Source organism: Hyaena hyaena, unplaced genomic scaffold (genome assembly GCF_003009895.1).
Source record: "Hyaena hyaena isolate Hyena2069 unplaced genomic scaffold, ASM300989v1 scaffold_182, whole genome shotgun sequence".
NCBI lineage: Eukaryota > Metazoa > Chordata > Mammalia > Carnivora > Hyaenidae > Hyaena > Hyaena hyaena.
This window is the reverse complement of record NW_024080814.1, coordinates 1,658,490-1,674,932: the sequence shown is the minus strand read 5'-3', so window position 1 is coordinate 1,674,932 and position 16,443 is coordinate 1,658,490. Positions and strand designations below refer to the sequence as shown.

At 38.5% G+C, this 16,443-nt stretch overlaps 1 protein-coding gene across 4 annotated transcripts in view; it reads right to left on the bottom strand.

Moving 5' to 3' along the window:
* Positions 1–16,443, bottom strand: part of ITPR2 (inositol 1,4,5-trisphosphate receptor type 2) — a 501,862-nt gene that overhangs the window by 295,622 nt on the left and 189,797 nt on the right. For all 4 annotated transcript variants that reach the window (XM_039240789.1, XM_039240790.1, XM_039240791.1 and 1 more), the window contains exons 23-26: positions 13,633–13,762; positions 11,609–11,666; positions 9,973–10,138; positions 8,777–8,950 (exon numbers count right to left, since the gene is read on the bottom strand). In XM_039240789.1, the coding sequence (XP_039096720.1) occupies positions 8,777–8,950; positions 9,973–10,138; positions 11,609–11,666; positions 13,633–13,762 (528 nt within the window). The remainder of the gene's footprint in view (positions 1–8,776; positions 8,951–9,972; positions 10,139–11,608; positions 11,667–13,632; positions 13,763–16,443) is intronic.

The window sequence follows — 16,443 nt, the reverse complement described above, 5'->3', positions numbered from 1 at the left end:
GCTCAGTCAGTTAAAAGTGTCTGACCTCAGCTCAGGTCATGATCTCATGGTTTGTGAGTTCAAGACCCGCATCAGGCTCCATGCTGTTAGCTTGGAATTCTGTCTCTATCCTTCTCTCTCTGCCTCTCCCCCACTCACGTTTGCTCTCTCTCTCTCAAAATAAATAAATAAACTTGTAAAAAAATATTTTAAAAACCATTTATGGAATAGATATCTAATCATATGCACAGAAAGGGGAAGATCTTGCAACTTACTTTATTATGAAATCAGTCTAACCCTGCTACTAACACTTTACAGAAACAGTACAAGGAAGGAAAATTATAGGCCAGTCTCATCGACAACATAAATGTTAAATCCTAAACAAAGTATTAGCAACCTGGATCTAGCAATGTAAAAAATTATCACCAAGATACATTTATTTTAGAATGCAAGGTTATTATGGTAGAAGCTCTATTTATGATTTATGTTAGAAAAATTAGCAGATTAAGGGGTGCCAGGGTGGCTCAGTCAAGTAAGCATTTGACTCTTGATTTCAGCTCACATCATGATCTCATGGTTTGTGGGATGGAACCCCACAAACCCTACAGCAGGCTCTGTGCTGACAGAAGGGAGACTGTTTGGGATTCTCTCTCTCCTCTCTTTCTGCCCTTTCCCCTTCTTGAGCTCTCTCTCTCTCTCAAAATAAATAAAAATAAATATTTTTTAAAAATTAGCAGATTAAGGGGGGATGGGTGAAATAGGTGATGGGGATAAAGCAGTGCACTTGTGATGAGTACTGGCTGATATATGGAATTGCAGAATCACTATATTGTACACCTAAAACTAATATTACACTATATGTTAACTAACTAGAACTTAAGTGAAAACTTTTTAAAAATTAGCAAATTAAGATTACAGAAAAATAACATAATCTTGATAAATGCTTACACTGCATTTAATTAAAGTCAATAACCATTCATGGTAAAAATCAGCAAACTAGAAATAGAAGGGGATTTGTATAATTGATAAAGGGTATCTACAAAACAAATGGATAATAAACATTGTTCGGTAGTGAATATTAAAATCATTCCCTTTGAAATCAGAAACAAGGCAAGGATAGCTGTTATCACCATTATCTTTTCAACATTATACTGGAAAAAACTTACCAATACAACAAAGTAAGAGAAAAAGAAATAACAGATGAAAAGATTGCACATAAGTTTGAACTTATAGGATAGGATAATCATAAACTGAAGTCAAGAATACCAAGTACACTTGTATACCAAGTAGGTATACATGGATTGGTAGGACTCAACTGACTTGCCATACAAAATTTAACCTAATCTAAAATGGAAGAGGAAGTGAAATGGCCAATAAGCATATGAAAGTATGCCCAACCTCATGAGTAATTTCAGCAAAATCATAACAGAGAAAATGTGCCAATGCACCAAATTATCAGATATGGAAAAGCGAGAAAACCAGCGGTTATGAGGATAAGGAACTCTCACATATTGCTGGAGGGAGTGTCACCTGGTCTTTGGAAATCAACTGGCATTATTTGGTAAAAGTAAACATACTAGATGTTTTACACCTAATATATATCCTCAAGAGTCTCTTTTTAAATTGTTTTTTTTGATTTGAGGATAGTTGACACACAATGTTACATCAGCTTAGGTATACAACATAGTGATTCAACTTCTCTCTGTATTACAGTACCAAGTGTAGCTACCATCTATCATCACACTACACTTACATAGTTGTTGATTATATTCCCCGTACTGTGCCTTTTATTCCTGTGACTTATTTTCATTCCATAACTGGAAACCTAGATCTCCTATTCTTCTTCATCCCTTTTGCCCAACCTCTACTTCCCCATCCTCTGGCAACCATCAGTTTGTTCTCTGTATTTATAGATCTGATTTTGCTGTTTGTTTGTTTATTCATTGGTTTTATTTTAGATTCCACATATGAGTGAAATCATATGGTTTTTATCTTTCTCAGTCCAATTTATTTCACTTAGCATAATACCCTCTAAGTCCATCCATGCTATTGCAAATGGCACAATCTCATTCTTTCTTATGGCTTTGTAATATTCCTGTGTGTGTGTCTGTGTGTGTCTGTGTGGGTACATACATACACCACATCTTTTATCTATTCATCTATCAGTGGACACTTAGGTTGCTTCCACATCATGGCTACTGTAAATAATACAACAATAAAAGTAAGGGTGCATACATCTTTTTAAATTAGTGTTTTCATTTTCATCGGGTAAATATTCGCTAATGCAATTATTGCATCATACAGTATTTTTATTTTTCATTTCTTGAGGAAACTCCATACTGTTTTCCACAGTGGCTGTACCAATTTCCATTGCTATCAATAGTGCAGAAGGGTTCCCTTTTCTCCACATACTTGCCAACACTTGACAACACTTCTTGTCTTTTTGATTTTTAGCCATTCTGACACATGTAAGGTGATATCTCATTGTGGTTTCAATTTGCATTTCCCTGATGATGAGTGATGTTGAGCATCTTATCATGTTGGTCATCTGTTTGTGTTCTTTGGAAAAATGTCTACTTATGTCCTCTGCCATCTTTTAAATAGATTTCTTTTTTATTTAGAGAGAGAGAAAGAGTATGAGAGGGGAGAAGGGGCAAAGGGAGAGGGGGGGGGAGGGAGGGAGATGGAGAGAGAGGGAGGGAGATGGAGAGAGAGGGAGGGAGAATCTTAAGCAGGCTCCATGCTCAGCATGGAGTCTGACATGGGGCTTGATCCCATGACCCTGTGATCAGGACCTGAGACAAAATAAAAAATCAGATGCTCAGCTGACTTAGCCACCCAGGAACCCTAGTCCTCTGCCCATTTTTAGTTGGATGATTCAGTTTTTTTGGGCTGGGTTGTATAAGCTCTTTATGTATTTTGGATATTAACCTCTTATCAGATATATTATTTGCAAATATCTTCCATTCAGTAGGTTACCTTTGTGTTTTGTTGATGGTTTCCTTTTCTGTTTAAAAGCTTTTTGTTAAGCTGTCATCCTCAAGACAGTATGGTATTGGCACAAAAACAGACCCATAGACCAATGGAACAGAATTGAGAACTCAGAAGTGGACCCAAAAGTATACAGCCAACTGATCTTTGACAAAGCAGGAAAGAATATCCAATGGAAAAAAGACAGCCTTTTTAACAGATGGTGTTGGGAGAACTGGACAGCAACATGCAGAAGAATGAAACTAGATCATTTTCTCACACCATGCACAAAAATCAACTCAAAATGGATAAAGGACCTGAACGTGAGACAGGAAACTATCAACACCCTAGAGGAGAAAGCAGGAAACAACCTCCTTGACCTCCACCGCAGCAACTTCTTACTTGACACATCCCCAAAAGCAAGGGAATCGAGAGCAAAAATAAACTGTTGGGACCTCATCAAGATTAAAAGCTTCTGCACAGCCAAGGAAACAACCCAGAAAATTAATAGGCAACCAACGGAATGGGAAAAGATAGTTGCAAATGACATATCAGATAAAGGGTTAATATCCAGAATCTATAAGGAACTCACCAAACTCCACGCCCGAAAAACAAACAACCCAGTGAAGAAATGGGCAGAAGACATGAACAGACACTTCTCCAAAGAGGACATCCAGATGGCCAACAGACACATGAAACGATGCTCAGCATCCCTCCTCATCAGGGAAATACAAATCAAAACCACACTGAGATACCACCTCACGCCAGTCAGAGTGGCTAAAATGAGCAAATCAGAGAACTCTAGATGCTGGCGAGGATGTGGAGAAACGGGCACCCTCCTGCACTGTTGGTGGGAATGTAAACTGGTACAGCCCCTCTGGAAAACAGTGTGGAGGTTCCTCAGGAAACTAACAATAGAACTCCCTTATGACCCAGCAATAGCACTGCTAGGAATTTACCCAAGGGATACAGAAATGCTGAGGCATAGGAGCACATGTACCCCAATGTTCATAGCAGCACTCTCCACAATAGCTAAAACATGGAAAGAGCCTAAGTGTCCATCAACAGATGAATGGATCAAGAAGATGTGGTTTATCTATACCATGGAATACTACATGGCAATGAGAAACAATGAAATCTGGCCATGTGTAGCAACATGGATGGACCTTGAGGGTGTTATGCTGAGCGAAATAAGTCAGGCAGAGAAGGACAAATACCATATGTTTGCACGTATAGGAGGATTAGGAGGAACTTGACAGAGGACCAAGGGGGAGAAGAAGGGTGGAAATGGTGGGGGAAAGGGAGAGAGGCAAACCATGAGAGACTCTTGAATGCTGACAAAAACTGAGGACTGATGGATGTGGGGGGGAGGGGGGGATGGGCATGAAGGAGGGCACTTTGGGGATGAGCACTGAGTGTTATGTAGAAACTAATTTGACAATAAACTATTTGTAAAAAAAAAAAAAAATAAAAAAAAAAAAATAAAAGCTTTTTGTTTTGGGGCACCTGGGTAGCTCAGTTGGTTGAGTGTCCAAGTTCTTTATTTTGGCTCTGGTCATGATCCCAGGGTCGTGGGATTGAGCCCTGTGTTGGGCTCTACACTGAGCCTGCTTAAGATTCTCTCTCTCTCCTTCTACCCTTCTCCCCCACTCATGCACTCTCTCTCTCTAAAATAAAAGAATGTAAAGATAAAAGCATTTAAAAAAATAAATATTAGCTTTTTATTTTGATGTAATCCCAAGAGTTTATTTTTGCCTTTGTTTCCCTTGTATTAGGAGACATGTAGAAAAAGTGTTGCTATAGGCAACATCAAAGAAATTACTGCCTGTGTTTTCCTCTACGATTTTTATAGTTTCAGGTCTCACATTTAAGTCTTTAATTGGAAGAGTCTCTTAAACATGTGCATCAGGTGACATACAAAAGTTTTTAAAGTAGCATTTCTTTTGGCAGCAAATTTTCTTTACTAGAACTTTAAAGAATGAAAATGTCCACCAACAGTTAACTAGATAAACATGTGCATAAAATGTAATGTACATTCTCTAATACGTATCAGAAAAAAGTGAATGGGCTACAGCTACAGATCAACAAGGATGGAGGGTAAAAATATATCCAAACAGACTAAATGAAATATTTTGCATATATTTTTATGGGTTTGTTTTTTTTTTTTTTTGAGAGAGAGAGAGAGAGTGTGTGTGTGTGTGTGTGTGTGTGTGTGTGTGTGTGTGTGTGTAAACGGGGGAGGGGTAGAAAAAGAATCTCAAGCAAGCTTCACGCCCAGTGTAGAGCCCAATACAGGGCTCCACCTCATGGATTATGAGATCATGACCTGAGCTGAAATCAAGAGTCAGACACTTAAGTGACTGAGCCACTCAAATGCCCCTGTGTTTCAGAAATACAAATACGTGTGGTAAAAACATTAAGAAAAGCAAAGGAATAATCATAAACTCATGAGAATGGTTTCTTCTGGGATACGGGGAAGGACTGCAGGGACTCCTTACTAGTAATATCCTATTCCTTAAGCTATGTGTTCACTTCAGTAAAATGTGCTACCTCAAGAGCTACTGAATTTGCCAACACAGAAGGGTGGTATGGTCTTAAGAAATATCTCACTCACATAAGCTATTCAGAGAGAAAATAAATATCACACAGAAATTGGACTTGATACCCCATAAGTATATTTTAACTCTAAGATTTCATAATTCCATGCCCATCATGGTCAACAGCACAATATGCTGTACATAAAAACCAATAATAAGCATAGCAAGCTTTCATTGACTACTGACTCTGGCAGACGCTGTAGGTCATTAACCGACAGCCTTGCTTTGTTCTTCCGTGATAGCAGATTTCAGTTTTGTTCTGCTATCTATCCTTTCCCCCTGTAGTTCTCCAATCCTGGATATTGAGGGTCATCTTTTACTTAGTCTAAATCAATCTTATAATCCATTGGTTTAGAGGTAAACATGTGGCCCTGCTTTGGCCAAGGAGAAATGAGATAGAACCTACTAAACGACGCCTGGAAAACATTTTCTTGCCCCTAAACAGAAGACTCAGAAATGCATGAAAAGGCATAGATACTCCTTCCTGGTGTTGTCCCACAGGGGCGAGATGTCTAGGACGCTGCTGCCATGATGCAACCATGAAAAGACCAGTCTCAAAATGAAGTCTCTATGTACATAATGACCCCATTGAGAAATGAATTAATTAAAGCTGGAGCCTTACTTCTTGACCTGTTGGTGAATAACATGTCACCTTATTGTTTATATTTTCCCACTGGAGTCCTATTCACTGACACACCATGTGCACAGTTTGCTCACTTAATCTTCACAGTACTCCCATGAGCTAAGTACCATTATTGTGTCCACTGAATAGACTATTAAAAATAACCACAAGGAATTAAAATAAGTTGCCCAAAGTCACACATACACTTGGTGGCAAATTCTAGGGTATCTGACCTCAACACCAAAGCTCTTAATACCCTATCCATTCAAGGCCATCTTTCTGTGGCCGTAAGGGCTGAGAAGAAAACCCTGATGGACAGGAGTGTTCCATTACCTAGCCACATGCTTTTCAGGGGTGAGTCAGTGGAGGTGGAACAGCAGTGTTGGCAGCAGCCGAAGAAGCTTCCTGACCTCTGAATTGTAGCTATGATTGCTTGACCTTGAAATCAATAGTCCAGTGGCAGCCTTCACAGTGTACTACTCCTCCAGACTTTCCAAAAATATAATTCCTTGTATTAAATCACTTCCTGCTTCAAGCACCTGAAGTTATTACCATTTTCTGAACTGATAAATCCTGTGCTCATCAAATAAATAAATTCCAGCTTCATTGACTTATATTCATCTGAAATCCCTAGAAAAATAGATTAATAACCCACACGGAATGCAGTTGTATTTTGAAGGCATCCTCAATCAAACGACCTCTCCTTCCTTATATCAAAACATATTGCTTATTAAACTGCTAAGGGGGTATCATAGATATACACTATGATAGAGGGTCTTTCTCTACTTCTCTCAGTAATTAGGAACTTAAGCTGCAGACTAATGACTAAGATCTTTCATGGAACATCTCACCTATACTCTCAAGTGATTTTTTAGCAAACTTTTACAAAGAGCATAATGCATTTTCCTTGGGTTTAGAGCTGTTCTTTATTTTTAAAAATCCAATATTCTGAAAGAGGAAGCAACATGAGGGTTACTCTCTAGAAGATGTACAAATTATGTATTTGCAAAAGGAAGAGGTATTCCAATCTTGTAAAAGCATCATACATCTCTTAACACCTTTAAATATTATATCAGAATGTGCAGTCTTCCATTAAAGAGCCTGGAACGTATCATCAGAAAGACCTGGATTAAAATCTCAGCTGAGTCACACAGAGCTGCCTAATAGTGAGGAAATCCTTGGGTTTTCTGAGTTTCAGTTGACTCATCCTTAGAAATGTGAACTCTCTCCATAGTTTGTTGTAATATACAAAAAGAGACACCATGTATGGAAACATCTGCTATACTACTTGATATATAGCAAGTATTAGATAAAATATTAAATGTCCTCTTGTTTCTTAAATCTGCTATAGAAGAACTCAGCAACAACAACAAAAAAGCTGGTCATGAAACAAATTTACATGGAGTAGAAATTCTACATTCTAGTAACTTACATTATAAAATCATAGAAAAAGTTGCTAACAGATTTGGTCAAAAATTTTGTGCAGATTAGTGGTAAGTAGTCCTGAAACAAGGAAGACGTAGGAACCCACCAGATGATCTTCCCTTTCCACATGTTGAGGACTCAAATTATCTCCCACTGCTTCTTCACCTTTCACTACACAGTATTTTGGGTATTCCAACAAACAGAAAAGCTACGGTAGGTAATCTCCTCTAAACAATCTACATTCCTACAGATTAAAAACAACTAAATAAAATACTAGATAGGCATTTAAGAAACAATATCTTATCAATTGTGATGTTGGCATTGGTCTGCTAAGTCTTACCACTAAAATACAGCTTTAAAAACTTTAGGCGGTTATTTAGTATTTTTTTTTTAAAGATTTTTATTTATTTCTAGGAGAGAGAGAGAAAGATAGCATGAGCAGGGGAGGGTCAAGAGAGAGAGGGAGTCACAGACTGAAACAGGCTCCAGGCTCTGAGCCGGCAGTCAGCACAGAGCCCGACGTGGGGCTCGAGCCCACGAACCGCGAGATCATGACCTAAGCGAAAGTCAGACGCTCAACCGACTAAGCTACCCAGGCGCCCCAGGTTATTTAGTATTTAGTGAAATGTGAGAACAGCAATTAATTAACCCATTGAAAACTAAAACCTATACAACAGAAGACATAGGATCACCGTCTTCCCACTCTTTAGAGCAAATACAGAATTTTTCTATTTTCATGCTGTCACTAAAGCATATTGTTCCATTTAGCTATTTTTATGTATTATATAAGGATATGCAATAAAGAAAGGAACGATTTACAGGTTGGCAGTAAATAGCCATGGTGAATGGTGACAATAAAATTTCACCTCTTTCTTCAAGTCTATGCTTAAGACCCACTCCTTCTTTCTCCATCTCACTCCATCCTACTGGCCTGATTCCTGGACTATAGGATTTATGGTGAAAAGCAGAAAGAGTGAAAAAGTAGGCAAGTGAGCTAAGAAGCGATAGCAATTGACGAAAATTAATTCCAAAATACAGCTTATGGACTTAATTGATTTGGCAAATCAAATTTTGATGCTGTATTACTCAGAATTAAATTTTTGTTTATGAACAATTTTGGCTATACAGCATATGACTTAAAAATTGAAATACGATTATTTCCAAACATATCTTGAAAACGAACCTCAATTGGCTCTTCACCACCTTTTACTTGACTTTCACCCATTTCTCCATTCTCATAGCTGCTGCTCTTCTCAACCCATAATTCAGATTTTTCTACAGTGAGTCGAAGCTGGTCTAGATCCGCCTTGATCTGCTTGTAGTTATCTACATCTTGATTGGACACCAGCAATTGCACCTGGAAACAGAAAACTCTGAACCCTTAATGTACTTCAGGAAATTCCTTCATTCCTATTTGATGTGTGTCAAAAATCCCAAGTCTTTCGACAAAGTTGTCCCTCAGTTCAAGTTTCAGATTGCTAGAATATTTATGGATGTTTTAGATGTCTATTGAGCGTGAAAACTTACCTATAGGCAAGGTAAGCTAACCCAACATGTAAAGAAATACAAATTTTTAAAAAGTGAGCCCTAGCAAACTGCTAATGAAGTAATGTAAAATAAAAGATACCGCAACTCTAGTTTCACTGCTAAAGTTCATTTCTCCAAGAATCTATGTGTTTGAAAAGAGACAGAAATACAAAAATAAGTGGAAGAAAATTCTGATACAGTCTAAACCTCATGGTATAAACTTTTATTTTGTTATAATCTATACATCTTATATGACATATCCAAATATATGCATAATTATATCTGTGTACTCGGAAATTATTTCCTATTTTAATATATTCTTATAAAACTTCCCAATGAAGATCAACCCTTTATTAAATAAAATAAATATTAGTGAAACACATGTAAGCACTTAGGTATGATTTGCGAATGGTCTCAAGATTGATGTCATTCAGATGACAAAGATTAGATCCAAAACAGTTCCTTTCTTTTGCATTTATACACTTTTCAACCAAAATATTTATTCTGCTCTGTGGCTTGTCCTATCCAAATTTATCAGTAAAATCTGGGGTCAAAATAATAGCCGTGGCAACAAAATTCCTAATATGGTATTAACCCCCAGTGCCTTCCTAAATCTTGGTGCCTGTCATTTACATTAAAGATATTAACCAAAAATCACTGACGGGGAACTCTTTCTAAAATAGATCATGTCTTGGATTAAGACAAGGCCACATCTATCTTTAAACATAGAAAGCGGCCCCAGGAAAAGCCTCACAGTCTCATTAACTCTGCAACCATGAAGCCAGGTGGGATGTTATAAACAACATTTTCTGAGCTTCTGCTCTCCACCATTGAGGGGCTACTCAATCTTACCTGTTTAAATGCCTGTAAAACTTCCGCTCTCTGGCTGAAGTGCTTGAACAGTAGTTGCAGGGCCCCTGAGAGCAGAGGAGGGTAGTCGTGCATGATCAGATGAATGAGGACCCGTAAAAATGTCCTGCCTCCTTCATCATCAAGTTGAACTGGATTTTTTTCCTTTCTATGAAACCAAAAATAATTCTACAATAACTTATATTTACATAAAATCTATTCGTAAGTAGTTCAAATTGTACATACATTCTCAGAGCCATATCCCTCTGACCCCTCCAAACTGGAAAGTAAAAAGCAAAATAACTTTACTCTTTTTCTCCCCCTTCATGTAACTGATGAAGAAACAAAGCACAAAGAAAAGCCTGTGTGTGTCCACGGAAAGTAGGGGTGATCGACCAACCCAGCATGTCTGAGACAGAGGGGGTTTCCCAGAATGGAGAACTTTTCAGAGCTTGTACTGGGAAGGGACCAGGCCAGCCAGGATGAGTTGCTCACTTAGACACAGACAAAAGCTAGGAATCTACATCGATCCAAAAAATCTCGACTCTAGTACTGAGAAGAGATTCTAGGATGGATGTACAGCAACAGCTGATTTTACCCAGAACCCCAGAGGCCCCTCCATGCCAGGTAGTGAGCAGCTGGGGGAAGGGCAAGGGCACACACCGGCACACACACGTGCACACAACCACCAGAGCTGCTCTGGGTATTTGCTATATTCAGACGCTGGGCAGGACTGCCCTGGAGTAAGAGGTCCATTTATACCAAGGTGAAAACTCATACGCTGATTTATTATCTCGCCTCAGGAATAATGAAATACTTGAATAGGAAAACACCACAACAACAACGACAAAATCTGTCAAAACAACATGAAAACAAAGCTAACCCAAATGTTCACTGGAGATAAAAATCCTTTTTGGGTCCCTTGATTCTTCACTTTTGTTGGTCTTTCTAAGCAACAAAGGGCTTAGTGTGAAATTTGTTTAGGTTCTCATGGCAAATCTGTTATATTTGAAATGAAAACTAGAAACTCAATGATTTGTAGCTTAGACATTCAGGTCCTTTTTTTTTTCTTTACTTTTCTTTTTTACTGCTATTAGTTTTCATTTCTTAAAAAGAAAGAAGCAACTTTAAAACAATAAACGTCAGGGCTCCCGGTAACAAAGGAGGGCAGTCATGCCAGAGGTATTTTGTTTTCTTTAATCATGGATATTTCCAACTGGCAGAAAATAGCTTTATTTCTCACAAACAGTTAATGATAACATTGAAAGAAGTTACTTCCCTGCCTCAAATTTTTTAGATTCAGGCAAGCAATGTTTTGCAAGACACAGCGCTATTGACCAGGGGACTTAAAGGGCATTCGCATGCTGTCATTATTTGAGGAAAGAAAAGCAAAGAATTCAGGGAAAAGTTCAATACACTGATTTCATCTCTCTCGGTTTTTTTCCCCTGACCTGCCTAAAAGAAAAGCTATGCTTTTCCCTCCTACACTGCATTAGTAGCTTCATTTCTGGCAGAAATTATGTTGGAAACAATAAAGGCTCTAAAATTAAATATACGGAGGTAAACAATAGCAAAGTATCAATAAAATTCTAAGTAAAAATCGTATTCACACTATAAAGCTATAGAAGCTTTACTGTACCTTCCAGCAAACATTGTTTCTGCCTGAGCTGCAATTTCATCTATATCAGGAACAATTGCTGCAAAGACAAAGGGTAAAATTCATTCTTTCTCTTATCATAATTAGGAGTCACCATATTTATACTGAGATTAGCATACCTAAAATATTTTGCCTTCATTCCTTTATGCCACCAAAAGTCAACAGTTTGAAAAGCTGCAATATAATTTCACTTACATATCAATGTTTTAAACAAAGTTTACATTTTGAAATATATATTGCTACAGTCAAAGATATTTACATGAGAAATCATTTACAAAGTTACTTCACTTGTATAAACACACACACACACACACACATATGCATCAGTTACACACACACACACACAAATTTATATAATTTAAATGGATGATGACATGGAAGGATGTTTTTAAACATGTTTTTAAAGAATCAAAATATAGCAGTAATGAACCCTGTAACAATTACGGTATTTCCAAACAGCATGGTCCTTTTATGCATCCTCCCTTCTAAAATTCCATCCATTCTTCTTATGGGACATTATTTTTTTTTTTTTATGTGAACCAATCATGATTCCTCACCCATCCTCACCACTAATATTTTGAAGATAACTTTCTTAAAATAACACATTTAAATAATATTATTTATTTCTCATCTCCAAAGCACAAAAACAAAGCAGAACAAGATAAAAAAAAAAAAAAAGAGGAAAAAGAATTCTCAGAAAGCTCTCTCTTCCAGATTCATCCAATGAAAGAGATTAGGTACATCAGAGAGAACTGGTTTTCAGGGGGGTCCCTCCCATACTTTACTGACCCTTGGAGCTTCTATTTCCAGAAATCTGGCTTCTGAGAGCCAGTAATGTTTATGATACTATCAATGCAACCTCCAGCAAGACTCTCTGGTTCTGCCATAGCATTCCTGGAAATAGCCCTTTGGGGTTCTATCCTTCTGGGAAGCACAGAAACATTACTGTTGCCAATGTACCAGAAGTGACTTCTCGCTGAGGCAAACTTAACCTGTCTACAGAGGCATGCTGCCTTTAGGATGGTCCTAAGGAGTTCGAGAGCGGGACACTGGCCTACCACCCATTTTAACTACACACTTGCAATCACTGAGTCATTCCTGCCAAATTGACTGACGGGCAAAAATGAGGAGGATTCCTGACACTTTTATACTGGTTGCGGTTAGAAGAAAATTCCATATCTGTACACAGATCCTATCCTCAGAAAAAGAATTCTGTTACCTGGCTAAATCTTTAATACAGAAGTTTCTAGCCTGCTGTTACTGGCCTGATCTAACCAGAAAGATGGAAATGTAGAGTTTCTTAAGTTTCATAAGGTATTCTCTACAGTCACAAAATTTTTACAGTAATTCTTATGCTCTTTCTTTACTATGCTCCTACACACAGAGATAAGAGTGGCTTTCATTCTTACATTTTAAAATGTGAAAAATTGACATACAGTAACAGTTCATAACCATGCAAAGTAAGCAGACGCGCACACACACACACACACACACACAACAACACTCTCATTTAGACCTTTGGGAAATACCATGTCTTTGTTCTTGAGCAGGGCAACAGCTTCCTAAAAAAATACCTTTCTTGCAGAAAGCTGCATTTCACACTGCTCTTTAATGAGGCAAAAACATCTCCCTTGGACTTTCATCAAAACAACATGATGCTTCCAAGATTCAGGCTCTGAAACTGGAGACAATTCTGAGAGAATCCCCGCTCCACTATATTCATGACCTATAGCCAGCAATTTATCCGATCTAACCTTGGTTTTCTTATCGGTAAAATGGCACAATAAACAGTACCTCTACCTCATCAAATTGTGAAGGCTACAAAATCAACTGCATTCCGAGGACTTAGCACCAAATAACTGCAAATATCCTTTGGACGTTCTAGGCTCCAATTCAGTTCCTTCATGTCATTGGTGGTTATGATTTCTACATTTGCATCTCCTAGAAATATTACTGTGCCTTAAAATATGAACACTACAGAGTACATATTGTCACAAAGGAGGTACCTGACGGCAGTAATGTTTCTGGAGAGCCACTGGCGGAAGCTTCAGCATTTTCATTGTTCTCTCCAAATTCCTTCTTATATATTGACAGCATATATGAGATCCTATAATCTAGTCTGACACTCAGGATAAACTACAAAAGAGCATTAAACATAATTTTATTAAACATAATTAAAAATTAAACATAATTTTATTTTATTAGCATAGTGTTTCAAACCACAGTTCATTACACCAAGAACAATGTATCTATCAACGCTTTGCATGAACTAATTACAAATCTCAGCTCTTAACACTCCAGTTGCATATAGCCTCATCAGCCATAAAGCTAAGAAGAGTGATGCATTTCCATTAGCCAATGTCAGTAAAATCCCAAAGCAGCTTTTTAGGAAGAAGAAAACTTGACTCCCCATGATTACTTTGAATATTCCAGCCCAAGGTATCCAATGAGTCTGAATGAAGAGGTAATGATGACTATTTCACTGGGCATTTTGCAGAGTTACCATTGGCTCTGGGAGGAGAGCTGGTGCTGTGACCTTCATTCATGCACAGAAAGGCCGAACTTTCAGGCACATTAGTGCGGATTCCAGCTATACCACAATCGGTCTTGGATCTAGGCTACAAAGGACAGCTGAAGAAGCAGCATCCAAATATACCATGGATTAGCCTCATGGGTGCTTGTTTTCCCATGAGTTGTGTTGTTGACCTTGCCTCCTTAACTGACACATTGAAAGACACTCAGTGCCAATAAGGTTCCTGCCTGTGTTGGGTACTATGAAGAATGCAAACACTTGAGACCTCTGCTCTCAAGAAGCCAGGAAAACAAAATATAGCATGGGTAACATAATTAGAAAATTATCAAGGGGCACCTGAGTGGCTCAGTTGATTAAGCATCCAACTTCGGCTCAGGTCATGCTCTCACAGTTAGTGAGTTCAAGCTCCGCGTCGGGCTCTGCGCTGACAGCTCAGAGCCTGGAGCCTGCTTCAGATTTTGTGTCTCCCTCTCTGCCCCTCCCCCACTCACACTCTGGTGCTCTCTCTCAAAAATAAATAAAAACATTAAAAAACTAACAAGAACTAAATCAGGTTGCATAGACTTCAGTGAAGATCAGAGAAAGAAAAGTATGTGCTACAAATTTCTGAGTAGAGAAGGGAAACAATAAAGAAGTGGTTCCCTTCCATTCCAGTTTGCCTGAAATAAGCCCAGTTTAACATTTTGTTCCAGTAAAATTACTATCAGTGCCCCCTACACACTCAAAAGAGTCTCATTTGGACAGTAAACAATAATGGACAAGTGTGGTGCCATCGGACCTGATCTCCTCCCATTTCTGCGGCTCCTGTATCACACGCCTTCCTCCTCGGTCCTTCTCCCCTCCCTTCTCTTATTCTCCCTCTCACACAGCTTTGTTCCAATAGCACTGGATGTTTCTCTCTTGCCTTCTCACATTTGTTCAGTGTCCACTGTACCTTGAACATTCTCCTCTACCCCAGAACAACTAGCCTTTGAGATACCCTCCCAAATCCAGTTTAAGTCCCTTTTCTAAAGAAGCTTTCCCTGGTTCCCCAGTCCAAGCCAACTTTTCTCCTTTTTGCTCAGCCAACACTTTATCTACACCTATCTGTCTCCTGTCTGCCTAGTACACCTATTATTTACTCTCTCTCTGTCTCTGTCTCTCTCTTTCCTCTGCTTGCTTTCTATGCTGCTTATGGGCAGCAAACATGCTTCATGTCAATGAACATTTGCTACGCCAGGTACTAAGAAAGGTGCTGAGGGTACAAAAAAGGTGCCAAGGATATAAGACCTACCTTTGAAGAACATATAATGTAGAAGGAACACAAACACCAAAGAGCCTCTTTTACAAGCATGTGGTGAGTGCTACATACAGGTTGAATGGATTCTAGTTAAGGAGATTTTCGAAGCAGGGGACAGATCGTGGGAAAAGAGAATTGAGAAGGGTCCATGGGATTGGTAGCCTTGAGCAGAGGGTGGGAACAGAAAGTAGATTGCAGGTGCTTGAAAGGAAGGATTAAAAAAAAAAAAACTATGTAAAGAACAAATTAATAAGAGACTACTTGGTAAAACACTTATTACATTTTAGATGAAGAGTAGTGCTCATACATTTTTATTTTATTTTAATTTTTAAATGTTTATTTATTTTGAAAGAGAAAGAAAGGGAGTGAGCAGGGGAGGAGCAGAGAGAGAGAGGGAGACAGAGTATCTCAAATAGGCTTAGCACTGTAAGCACAGAGCCCAACTCAGTGCTCGAAATCATGAACCGTGAGATCATGACCTGAACCGAAACCAAGAGTCAGACATTTAACCGACTGAGCCATCCCAGCATCCCAAGATTTGTATTTTATAAATAGAACCAAAATAAAACTTTCATCTTCCAGTATATTTAATTGTGAAACATAAATGGGAGGTAGGAAAGGGGCAAAGGGAAGAATTAAAAACAAAGGCAGAGAAAGATAGTTGAGAGAGGGCCAAAGAGAGACTGAGGGAGAGAATGAGAGAGAGAAATAAAAAGAGACATACATAAAATAAGGGGGAAAAGAAAGGAAGAGCCCGAAGTGTCCACCAACGGACGAATGGATCCAGAAGAGGTGGTTTATCTATACCATGGAATACTACATGGCAATGAGAAACCATGAAATCTGGCCATGTGTAGCCACATGGATGGACCTTGAGGATGTTATGCTGAGCGAAATAAGTCAGGCAGAGAAGGACAAATATCATATGTTTGCACGTATAGGAGGATTAGGAGGAACTTGACGGAGGAACAAAGGGGAGAAGAAGGGGGGAAATGGTGGGGGCAA